Source organism: Manis javanica, chromosome 1, assembly GCF_040802235.1.
Source record: "Manis javanica isolate MJ-LG chromosome 1, MJ_LKY, whole genome shotgun sequence".
Lineage (NCBI taxonomy): Eukaryota > Metazoa > Chordata > Mammalia > Pholidota > Manidae > Manis > Manis javanica.
In genome coordinates this window covers 165490692-165503157 of record NC_133156.1, presented here as the reverse complement: position 1 = coordinate 165503157, position 12466 = coordinate 165490692, and the positions used below count along the sequence as shown (strand labels likewise).

Genomic DNA, 12466 nt, shown 5'->3' with positions numbered 1-12466 from the left:
CAGTTCTTAAATACTGATCCAACTGTAGGCACTGCTTATTTTATTAATTAGGAGTTTGAGCTGCCATCGTGTCTGTGCTTAGGAAGCTACAAAAGCACCCATCATGTAGAATGGTCTTTTTTGTTGGCTGTTCATTTCAAAATACCTGAAGGGGTAAAGGGATTCCTCAAGGGGAAAGAATCTACTGAAGATGCCATTCTTGGAAAAGCTGTGATATGAATTAGTAATATTGTGGACCTCATGGTTTTGTTTTTGTTTGTTTACTTACCATGAAAGGTTGATCCAGCACATCTGGGGCCAGGTGTAGGCTCTCCACAGGAACTGGGAGGTCCATCTCTTCCAGCCATCAATCAGCAGACCTCAGAGACCATAGCAGAGAAAGCGAGAGAGGCAACTCCTGTCATTCCTCAAATGGCAGATGCTGTCACCGTCGCTTTGGTGTCCCCGGCTATCAGCGAGAGTGTAGCACCGCCTGTTCCTTTGACAGCCCAGCTGGCGACAGATTCTGTGTTTGCAGTGGCCAGAAAAGATTTGCAGTAAGTCAGAGGTAGTCCTAGAGATGATAATGTAGGAATGTCATCCACCAGCTTTTTTACATGGTTTGTATTATCAAGTGCAGTAAGTAAACAGTGAATAACTCCTTACATTAAAGTAACTTTTAGATGGGCATATTCTTGAAAAACCAAGTTACCAAAATGGGCCCAAAGATGTCAGCCTTTTCCATTCCTCTTTTATTAGAGTATTTACTTCACGTCATACTGCTCTCTGAAATTAATAATTTTCAGTACCCTGAAAATCCACAATGTTTATAACTGAAGAATGAATGCATAGCTATTAAACTGGAATTGCCTTGCTTATGGCTTTAACTGAATACACAGAGGGATTATTACTATGCAGGCAGTTCCTTAACATGTGTTCTTCTCATAATCCTTGTGTCTTTCTGCTGGGGATTTATACCCATTACACGATAGACCAAAATCTCTCTCTGCACTGCTATGGGTGTTTTTCCCCCAGTTTTGAGGCATTTTCCTGTTTAATTAATGTCACATCGCTTGTCTTGTTTAAATTTTTATCTTCAGTCACTTTGTCTCTCTCTCTCTTTTACATAAAACAATTTTATTGATCCATTAAAAAAAATAAAAGCCATAGTGTCACTACCACCCTCCCTTTGGGCTAAAGCTCTTAGTACAAATTATGGTTCTTAAGTACTGGTTCTTATCAATGTCCATCATTAACTTTTATCAATGATTTCTCCTGGAAATGAGATTTAAAATCACATGCTTTTTCACTCACATTAGGATGACAGTTCAGACTGTGCCCTATTTGTACCATATACATAAGAGGACTGCTGTGTGAGGACTAGGATGTCATTTGTTCTTCATAGTTCATTTACACAACTGTAAAATGGCAAAAATGGCAGTGGTGACCAACCCCATAGAGATGATGTGTCTAACCACCCCTGCAGAGATGGAGTCCTGTGGTTGGGGAGCCAGACATAGCTATGGTTCGTGAAACCGTGAAGCTCTAGAACCTAATGAACATTTAGATCTCAGAAGGCTTCAGACTGGCCCTGGCCTAGGCCCAGGCCCAGGCCCAGACAAGAGGGTAAATGGGCCCCCAGCGTTCTCAGTAGACCGGCCTGCTCACCATGCAGGGGAAAGGTGCTTTTCTCTGGAATCTCGCATAAAGACTCATGCTTTCATGACCGTGTTGTGGGGATCTGTAAGATTAAGTGCTGTGCACCTTTCACTCTCCATCTAAGCAGTGTTCCTTCCAGGATCCTAGCCACATTAAACAGACAGGGCTGCTGTCACAACTGTGTGGGAAACAAACTGATACAAACATCTTAACTGCTGTTTTCTTCTTTCATGGTAACTTCAAGTCTGGAGAGCAATGCCCTGTGGCTACTGGCTCATCATGAGAGAGGCGGCCATGTAGCAGGCACCCAGGCCTGGAGCTAAGAGCTAGCCCCTTAGCCTACACAATAAATGGGCTCATTTGAATAAGGGGAGCCATTATCCTACCCTACCACATGTAGGAATGAGTATCATGGTGTTAAAATACAGAATCCCTGTGTCAGGCAGATACCTTTATCTGTAAGAATTCTTTTCCTTGATTAAACATAAACATTTTATTTACTTACTCTTTAGAACTAAGCAGTTCCATCTGTATTTTGACAACAGGCTTGTAGACATTTGCTGACATTTTTACTGTTCTTTCTTGAGAGTTAGTGTATCTAATGAGTTTTCTCTTCCAGATGTGTGACTAAAAGTACTCAGAAATTCAAGCCACAGAGTGGAACAGAGGTAAAAGAAGGTAATGTTTAATTATAGTAAATTTGTTTCTGACCTGTTTGCCTAGGTTCCTCTGGGTTGCTAGAGGTCTGTTTGGTGTCTATTGTTTGGGAAGCCTTCAAACCATAACGAACCTGGGTGTTAGCTTTCCTTTCTTAGAATGTGGGGGTTAGATGAGCTCAGGGCCATTTCCAGTAAAGGTAGCAGTCCACTTGTTAGTTGCATCTTACTAGAATCCTTTGGAAATTTTTCTGTTAAATTTCATAACAGATTTATCTAGACAAGTGTCATCTTTAATATGTTATGAGGTAGGAAGTTTAATGAGAAGTGTTGTACTCTGTTACTATTTTGTTAGAGGCATTTGCCTCTAATAAAAGGTAAATTATGCAATTTATATATAGCATAAACTATAAATGGATCGGGCATTCACTAACCCCTGCCCCTCTATATGACTGTTGCAACCTTTCCAGTAATAGCTTAATGGGGAACAAAACTACTCAAAACAGCGGGAGATACCTCCATTTAACCAAGGCCGAGTGCTCGCTAGGTGCTAGGCACTATTCTAGATAGCTCGTGGTACAGCTGTGAGCACAAGGGACAAAGCTCCCACTCATGCAGAGGGGGAAGGAAGTGTTGTTCTTGGGGAGGGATTGGAATTTCAGGGGAGCCCATAAAGTGATATTTGGGTAAAGGTCTGAAGCAGGGAGCTGCCTATGCAGCTAGCTTGGAAAACCCTTTTCAGGCAGAGGGAAGAACGAGTCCAGAGCCCTCAGGTGGGAGCCCTGATGTATTCTAAGCATAGCAAAGAGGCCAGAGTAGCTGGAATGAGCAGGAGAAAGAGGAAGATAAGGTCTGAGGATACCATTGTCTGGACTCCAGCTGAGTGAGGTGGAAAGCCAATCTTAAGATTTACAGTGTGACTGTTAACATGTATTTCTTGGGAAACAGTGAAGGGTGCCACTTACGACAAGACTGCTAATTTGACATTATCTTAGACCAAGACACTTAATCTCCTTGAGCTTTCATTTGCTTCTCTGTAAGAAGTTAATTCTTGCCTTACCCACTTTGTGGGACCACTGTAAAGATAAAAATGAAAACTATGAAAGCACTGTAAGAGTGGAAGTCCCCAGTGATATTTATCAATAATGATGGAATGTTTTAATCATAAGTTTCTTAAATTGTATGCCTTCTAAATTATTCTCATTTCCTTACTGATAATGTATTTTGTCCCTGTTCCGTTAATAGGGTGCGAGACACATAAGGTTGTTAACACAAGTTCTTTTCACACAACTCCAAACACATCACTGGGAATGGTTCAGGCGACACCATCCAAAGTGCAGCCGTCACCCACTGTGCACACCAAAGAGGCGTTAGGTGAGCCTTTTCTTTGAATGTGTAGCACTGACACAATTTCATGAAAGATCTTTTGCAACTATGTTTACAGTACTCTTTCTATTCTTTTAAGGTTTCATCATGAATGTGTTTCAGGCTCCTACCCTTCCTGATATTTCTGATGACAAAGATGAATGGCCATCATTAGATCAAAATGAAGATGCATTTGAAGCCCAATTTCAAAGTAATAACAGTTTGTTTAAAAGCTACTAAGTGCATGGCATTGTAGGTGGTTGCCACAGGGAATATTAAGGATTACACAAAAAGTGGCCCTAGCCCTTGATTGGCTTGTCATGTAAGGGCAGGGTATCATGACAAAAAATATGACAGTGTTTGACAAGGTACTCAATATGTGTCATAGATACATTTTGTTTCTTAAAAATTAGTGCTAAAGAAGGAAAAACCCTCATGTGTAGGAAGGGCCAGGAAGGTCTGAGTATATGAGGTCTGACTTGAGCCATAGCTGGGACAGAGTGTTGGAGGCAAGTGATTAGCCTACATTTGTCTATAGTTGGGATTTGTGCTGGAAGTCAGAGAGAGATCATGATAAAGATAAATAGGATCATAGGATTTGGGAAGACTTGAAATATAAAGCTAAGAGATTAATTCTTCCTTACAAAAATTGGAAAAGAAAGCCACAGCAAGGTTTATACAGTGAATCAGGTGACAATAGCAGTGTTTTAGCAGAATGATTTATAGAGTGCTTTATATATAGGAGGAACAAAGGGCCTAGGGCTTGAGTCCTAACCGCTGTGACCATGCTTAAGTCACTTCATCTCACTATAAAGTGACTATATATATTTTATATAAATATAAAGATATTTGAAAAACATATCTATCTGTTCTTTTCTGTAAGCTGTTATTCCATATTCTTATTTATAGTTGAAGTTAATGATTTTTTTCCCTAATAATCAAATGCTATTTTTTACTCTTGCAGAAAACGCAACGTCTTCTGGAGCTTGGGGAGTTAATAAGATTATCTCTTCTTTGTCATCTGCTTTTCCTGTGTTTGAAGATGGAAACAAAGAAAATTATGGGTAAAGAAGCATATAGTTAAAATAGTATTGAGGAAGATACATGTTGGCACAGTGACATGGGATGCTATAGAGGTTCCTGTAGGATGCAAGGTGATGGGAGAATGTGACCTGTTGATCAAATGGCCTGGGTCCCAGTGCCAGCTCAGCCCCTGATGAGCCATATGACCAGATTGTTGCTAAGGTTCTCTGGATCTGCAGTGTTACGTGGAAGTTATAAGAAAACAGGCCTCCCATAGCAAAAGCATGTGTTGAAAAGGAAAGCAGCACGGTTATAAATTATTCAAGAACTGAGAATTCTTTAGATTTGAAGTTATATTGGGTGTGAATGAATTGACCTGTATAGTTACCCATGCATGCTGTTTATATTTGCAGGACTGATCAAGTGGAAAAAGGAGTGGCTTACGTTAGGTAATGCTGCAGAGAGAATATGTTTTAAGCTGAGGGGCACTACATTAGAGAGCCATATCTGGGGGTAGAGTATGGTAGCTGTTGAAATTTTCAGTGTGAATTGACAGTGTAATGGTGTAGAAGAAATTCATATGAAGGCAGGAAGGAGATGGTCTGACCAGCTCTCAGAGACAAATTCCATAGCTAGACCAAAGATTGGAAAAAAGAAATATAGAATGTGTGGCATCCATGACATTCTTTGACTGTGGCCCTAACTCTTTTTGTTCCTCGAACTTACAACTCATGTACTGGAAATTTCTGTATTTCCCTCTCTCCCTTAGGAACATATAATAATGTAAAGAGTAGTATATAATCTGTTTTTATATACATAGGCAAGTTAATTCAGTTTGTACTCAGTTTTCCTACAACTGTTGCAAAGGGATATGTATATAAATATTAACTTGTTAAAAAGAATAAGTGGAGAATGTTTCTAACACCCTTACTTAAGTGTTGGTACTTATTCCTTAGCATATTTTACTATTTGTAAATTTGCAAATCTTTCCTTAGATTACCACAGCCTAAACCTACAGGAGCAAGGACCTTTGGAGAACGCTCTGTAAGCAGATTTCCTTCAAGACCAAATGTAAGTAAATCTCTGCTTCATTCATGAAATGGGTCTTACATCCCTTTCTTCTTCATTTTACCGAATGATTTTGTCAATCGAATTAGATGATGTATATAAAACTATGCTGAACAATGAATGCAGTGTGATATGAAGAGTGTGTTTTTTTGGAACATTATTCTGCAGCTGTTCAAGTGTCTATTAAGCACCACACTGTGATAGATTTGGAGACTAAAAAATCAATTTGATATGATCCCTGCCCTCAAGGAATCTTCTCTTTAGACTGGGGGATATACGTTTTTCCTAGACCTAAGAAGCAAGTCCTACAGTGGAATATTAGAAACCTTGGCAAATTTGAATTAAACTGGAGTGTTCCATCATTAGCATACCTCAGGAGATGAGTGTCACCTGTTTGCTAGCCCACAGCATTCCTCTGTTACATTAGTCATCGAGTCCAGCTCTGGGTGTTACTGCATGGTGTACTTTTCCCTTCATTTACCCCTGCCTGGCCCTCTGGCTGTGGTGTGTCAGTACTAAAAAACTGGGCTAATACCTGTTTCGTGGTATTAATTGCACAGTGGATTCTTTTCAATAAATTATCACCTAGCTCTCTATTCCTTTTGATGAACTTTTTGTCCTTAATAATTTCCCAAACAGTGGACTGAATGTCAAATATAGTGGCATTATTCATAGGTGCCTTTTACTGAACTGTTCAACTAGCTGTGCTTTGACTGAAAAAATCATGATGAATTGTCCATGTATCCCGGCCCTAGGCATAGACCAATTGCCTTATCCTGTGTCCACCTGAAGGAACCACCAGCCAGTTTTCCTCCAGCATTGGTAGAAATATGGTAGATTTATGAAGACTTTGCAGTATATTTAAACACCATGGGTGGCATGTTATGCACAGTTAAAATTTTCTAAGTGCTATTCTGACTCAGCAGTTTAAGTCTATGTACAAACTCTGAAACTTGACCTTTGTCATTCTTGGGAAACAGCTGATTGTCGGGGTGGGGCAGCAAAAATACAAGATGAGCCTGGAGCATCCTATAGAGCTAGAATATAAAGAAGCGCTTTACAAAAAATGATGGGACATAGTAAAAGAACCAGGTGTCAACCTGAATAAGCCAACGGCCAACCCTGGAACAGTTTGAATAAGAAAATAAGTGGAATAAGGCAATATTGTTTTATCACCCAAGAAATAAAATAAATATCCATGTTGATATGAACAAATGAGGGAGAAGGGACAAAACATCTTTACAGATGAATACCTACTAAGAAATGCAGAAGGAATGAGTGGCAATAGAAATAGCCATGAGAATAGAAAAACTGAGAATGCCACAGTAATCATTGCTGCAGGCACGATCTACAGATGAATACTGAAATTAGTGAGTGAAACCTTAGGAAGGAAAATTATTCTTATAGCATCCAAGCAGATCACCCAAATTATTAATTACTGTTGTTTTAACACTTGTCCACAAATTCTTTGATATTCTTCCCTCAGGAGGTGGATCTTAATTTACCTCCCTTTGGGTATAAGCTAGACTTAGTGACTTGATTCTAACAAATCCTGTAGGAAGAGGGAAAAATAGTACCTTATGGTGGAAAAACTAGCAGAATCCCCCTTCAGGTCAACCTCACCAGTACTAAGTTGTGTTGATATCATGTGTCCTCTAATAAGATATAGTAAGAAAGGACACTTTACCAATATTCTTCCCAAAAATCTATAACCCCAGTCTAAATATGAGAAAACATCAGGTAAACCCAAATTGGAGGGACATGCTACACAGTTCCTGACCAGTATTCAACAGAGGCAGTGTGAGAAAAACCAGGAGAGACCAATGGACTGGCATAGATGAGAAGAGACCAATGGGACATGTCAGCTAAGTGCAGTGTGGTCTCCTGGATTGGACCCTGGACCAGAAAAGGGATATTAATGGAAAAATGATGAAATCCAAATAACATACAATTATTAGTATTGTTTAGTTTTTACAAAGGTACCAGCGTTTCTCTAAGATAATAACATTAGAGGAAGTTGGATGAACATGGGAACTCTGGACTATCTTTGTATCTCATCTGCAGATCTAGACTTTTCAAATTAAAAAAAGAAAAATTGAGAAATGAAAGTGTGACCCTTGTGTACAGTGTGGCTGCACTGGGACGTGTTAAAGATGAAGTGTCCCAGTTCTAGAAAAAGACAAAACCACCATATTCTTTGGATTACATCTAGTTTGTGTTTAATTCCTCATTTTTTATATCAGAAAGTATTAGTGAGTTAAATTTCATGGACAAACAGGGAGAATGCTGCTTTTTTTCAATTCATCTTTTGTTGTAGGAAGTACCTCAAGCTGAAGAATTTTCAGATGATTCAACCATATGGGGTGTCCGCTGCAACAAAACGCTGGCACCCACTCCTAAAAGCCCAGGAGACTTTACATCTGCTGCACAGCTTGCATCTACACCTTTCCACAAACTCCCAGTGGACTCAGTGCATGCACTAGAAGATAAAGGTGTGTGTTATACTGTTTTACTGCCTTGTCTTCTGCCAATTTCATTTATTTCAGTATTAATGGATTTCTTCTTGCAAATTCTAAATGGAAAGTTTGAAGATCATAAAGAGGAAACTTAAAATCTATTCATTGTATTATTACCAATGTATTTTTCTTTTGGCATACTGTCTTCATAAAGTTGTGCATTTTTAAAAATTTATTAACCAAGAATATCAGTAGAACAGGAGAAAAGCTGATAGAAGCATTTGAAAAGTCCAACCCATCTGTATAGGGTTGTATAGGTTTATTAATTTTTACAACAAACAAAATAGCCTCTATGGACACATTAAATTATTTGGATACTGACAATAATGAACATTTATATTTCATAATTTGATAAGAGTAATAAATAGCAAATTTTAGTCTTGGATATAGGTCTACAAATTTTTGAGAGATGTAGCCAAGCACTGTTCTCAGAAAATCATATGTATATGACTTTAAGAAAGTCATCTGTGATCTGACTTTAAGAAAGTAATTACAAAACTCACAAATGTTCCTTATTTACTGCTATAATGTAACACTCCTATATCAAAAATCTTCATAAATATCAACTGAACCTTAATATATAATGTTGTCATTGAGCACAGGTAATTCTTACCTATTAGGTACCAACCTACAAAATATATGCAGTGGGATTTGGGACCACTTTACCATTTTGATGAGGAATTTACTAGCCAAACTCTATCACTGCTGATAGTTTTTTTAATAAACTAGCACTTGTTCACCAAACAACAGTGAAAGACCTGCCAAACAATTTCACTCCCCTAGTTGGAAGCATATTATAAAGTGAAGTCTGAGCCTGTAGCCCTAAACGTTTTTAACTTTTTCTTAGACTATACCCAATATGGTATATTTCTTTTCTGAATTTTAAAGGAGAGTTCAGTTGAAACTTGGACAAATGCCATCACAAGCTTGCAACTTTAATAAAAAAATGTTTTAAGCTTTTTCCATTTGGGAAAACTTTAATCAGTCAGGAGTCTTTCACAAAGTCAATATTAGAATATTTGTCACTTAGGTTGTTTAAACAGAAGCTAATGTGCTAGTACCAAAGTAGCACCTGTTTGGTGAAGCAATATCTGATAAAATTTAATCCCTTGTAATACTTGGCTATATAGAGGGATACTCTATATTTCTGCCTATCTAGTTTTTATCCATAGATGGGTGTTGTTTCCTTTCTTCTTTTTTAAGTTAAAGTGAGTGATGATAGGTAGTGTTAGGTAACTTCCTGAGATAAACACTCTGAATCAGTTCATCCAGTCAAGTGCTGACTGGATAAAGCAGATGAGACCAAAATACACCAACATCCCCGCCCTCCAGAAGCATCGCTGCCTCTCCCCACGCCCTTGTCAGCAGGCTCCTCGAAGGCGGGGTGTGCCCTACCACCAGCGACCCCCGTGCTGTGGTCATTGCCCTCAGTGGACCCGCCACTCCTTGGACTCTTCTCTTGGAGGATTATATTAATTAGATGGATAAAGTTGAATTGCTCACATATATTAGCAGTAAAAAATGTTTAGCAATTTTTTCTCCCTATTTAGAAAATATTATAGCACATTTCACCATGGAACACTATTGTGAATTTGTAATGAAAGTCAGTGTAAAAACGAATTCTGGACTTTATGCCATATAAAATAGTGTATGTATGTGTACACGTGCGGGCATAATAATGTCTGTCTCTAATTTTCCATGTGTTTCAGAAAATGTGGTAGTGAAACAGCACACCCATGTGACTGTGGATGCCAGAGGAAAAGACCTGGTGGGACCCCCAAAAGACAAACAGTCCAGGTATTGGGAGAGCACATGGTTCTGTCACTCTCAGTTTTCATTCTAGCTTTTCTTACAGGATGTAATGGAATACCAAATCCCAACTCTTAAAGACTAAACGTTTTTATTGACTCACAGCTCTAAGTCAGGAGGTACTTTCTGTAGATAAAAACATGATTAACCTAAACATCAGGGCCTGAAACAGGCAGCTGGGTTGTCAAGAGAATCCCTGTGGGAACAGTTTTTGAGACTGTCTTCCACCTGTTTTGGGAGCAGAACTGCAGATACTCTTGGCAGCCAAAGACCCTGACACATAAAGACTATTGTGGAACTGAGCAAACCCAATTTCCTTATATCCATTTTCACTATTTATACCAATTATAATTAAGAAAACCAATAGCCTTTTAAGAGGAGGATGACAGGATGGTTAAACTTTTTATTGGTGTAAAATACAGATTTGGTATATATTAATGCTTTGTAGAAGTAAACCTCCATCATATTTGAATAGTCCAGTAAATATAATAGACACTAAAAGCAGCTATAATCTTTTGAGTGTTTCTTACATTCCAGTATAGCAGTTAAAATTGTCATGTACTGTTCCCTTTTATTATCCCTTACAAAAACTTCAGTTGTAGTAACTATTCTTTCCCACCATTGTAGCTGAGGGAAACTAGGACTAGAAGACTAAATAAAACTTAAAGTCATACAGCCTCTAATTTGTAGTACTGGAATTTGAACCCATATCTCTGATTTTAGGACCCTTGCTCTCATTGCTATGCTGTACTGCCTCTTGTCAAAAACCTCTTCTTAAAATAAGACACCAGTAAGTAAATGGTTGGATAAAGCACATGAGCAGAATTTACAAAAGAAAAAATAAAAATGTGGAAAATAGTTAACTCACTAATTATAAAATTAATGCAAATTAAATAGCTTTTTGCCTCTTGATTTTAAATTCTACCCAATGGGTACAGTCTGTTACTACCCACTAGGTATCTTCCTATGTTTAACTAAATTTTTGACTCATGACTCCCATAAGCCACACTTGGCACAGGATTAGTCTAGAAATAAATAGGACAAAAATCACAGTTGCCAGCAGGGCAATACTGTCCAAGAAACTGTTGTTTTTGACCCTCATGAGACAATTAAGTTGCAAGGAAGCGAGACTCACTCAGGACCCAAGTCCTAAGGCTCCCCTAGCTTAGAAGCCTCTTTTCCACAGAAGTCAGTGGCTCTTGCAGTGCTCTCTGGATTTAGCCCCCGGGCCCCATGAGGGACAGATCATTGTGAGACACCCATCATACCTTAAGTCTGAAGCTGTTAGTTCCCCAGGACTGACTCTCCCAGTCTCAATGCAGTGACCAAGGGGGTTCTTTTTACATGAGCAGTGGTGATAGTGACTCTCACCTTTTCAGTGTTCATGGGAGAACGACTAGAAAGTTAGCCAAAATTCAAATTCTCATGGAGAAAAGAAAGGTTTTTTTTTTGGGGTTTTTTTTTTTTTCAGATAATTATTTTTTATTGAAGGGTAGTTGACACACAGTATTACATTAGTTTCAGGTGTACGACACAGTGATTTAACATTTATATACATGATAATTCTGGGTACCAGCTATCACCATACCAAGTTGTTACAATATTTTGACTATATTCCTTATGCTATATATTACATCCCGGTTACTTATTTATTTTACAATTGGAAGTGTGTATATATATATATATTTTTTTGTGAGGGAATCTCTCATATTTATTGATCAAATGGTTGTTAACCACAATAAAATTCTTTATAGGGGGGTCAATGCTCAATGCACAATCATTAATCCACCCCAAGCCTAATTTTCATCAGTTTCCATTCTTCTGAAGCATAACGAACAAGTTCTTAGATGGAGAACAAATTCTTACATAGTGAATAAGTTACATGGTGAACAGTACAAGGGCAGTTATCACAGAAGCTTTCGGTTTTGCTCATGCATTATGAACTATAAACAGTCAGTTCAAATATGAACACTCATTTGATTTTTATACTTGATTTATATGTGGATACCACATTTCTCTCTTTATTATTATTATTTTTAATAAAATGCTGAAGTGGTAGGTAGATACAAGATAAAGGTAGAAAACATAGTTTAGTTTAGTGTTATAAGAGAGAAAATGTAGATGATCAGGTGTGTGCCTGTAGACTATGTGTTAATCCAAGCTAGACAAGGGCAATAAAACATCTACGTATGCAGAAAATTGCTCTCAGAACAGGGGGGGGAGGTTCTAAGCCTCACCTCTGTTGATCCCCATTTTCTCACCTGATGGCCCCCCTGTGACTGTGCCTGTCTTAGATTGTTCCTCCCTTGAGGAATCTTACCCATCTCTGGCTAACCAGTCATCTTCCGGGGCCATACAGGGAAATGTAAAGTTGGTAAGTGAGAGAGAAGC

General features: G+C 38.4%; 1 protein-coding gene across 2 annotated transcripts in view; it reads left to right on the top strand.

Annotated features, from left to right (window-relative positions):
* Nucleotides 1–12466, top strand: part of BUB1 (BUB1 mitotic checkpoint serine/threonine kinase) — a 70471-nt gene that overhangs the window by 23098 nt on the left and 34907 nt on the right. For both annotated transcript variants that reach the window (XR_012133140.1, XM_073240719.1), the window contains exons 10-17: nt 277–536; nt 2258–2316; nt 3540–3668; nt 3760–3870; nt 4624–4723; nt 5678–5753; nt 8068–8242; nt 9976–10063. Coding sequence is in view for 1 of the 2 variants with exons in the window: in XM_073240719.1 (XP_073096820.1) it covers nt 277–536; nt 2258–2316; nt 3540–3668; nt 3760–3870; nt 4624–4723; nt 5678–5753; nt 8068–8242; nt 9976–10063 (998 nt within the window). In the remaining variant the exon portion in view is untranslated. The remainder of the gene's footprint in view (nt 1–276; nt 537–2257; nt 2317–3539; nt 3669–3759; nt 3871–4623; nt 4724–5677; nt 5754–8067; nt 8243–9975; nt 10064–12466) is intronic.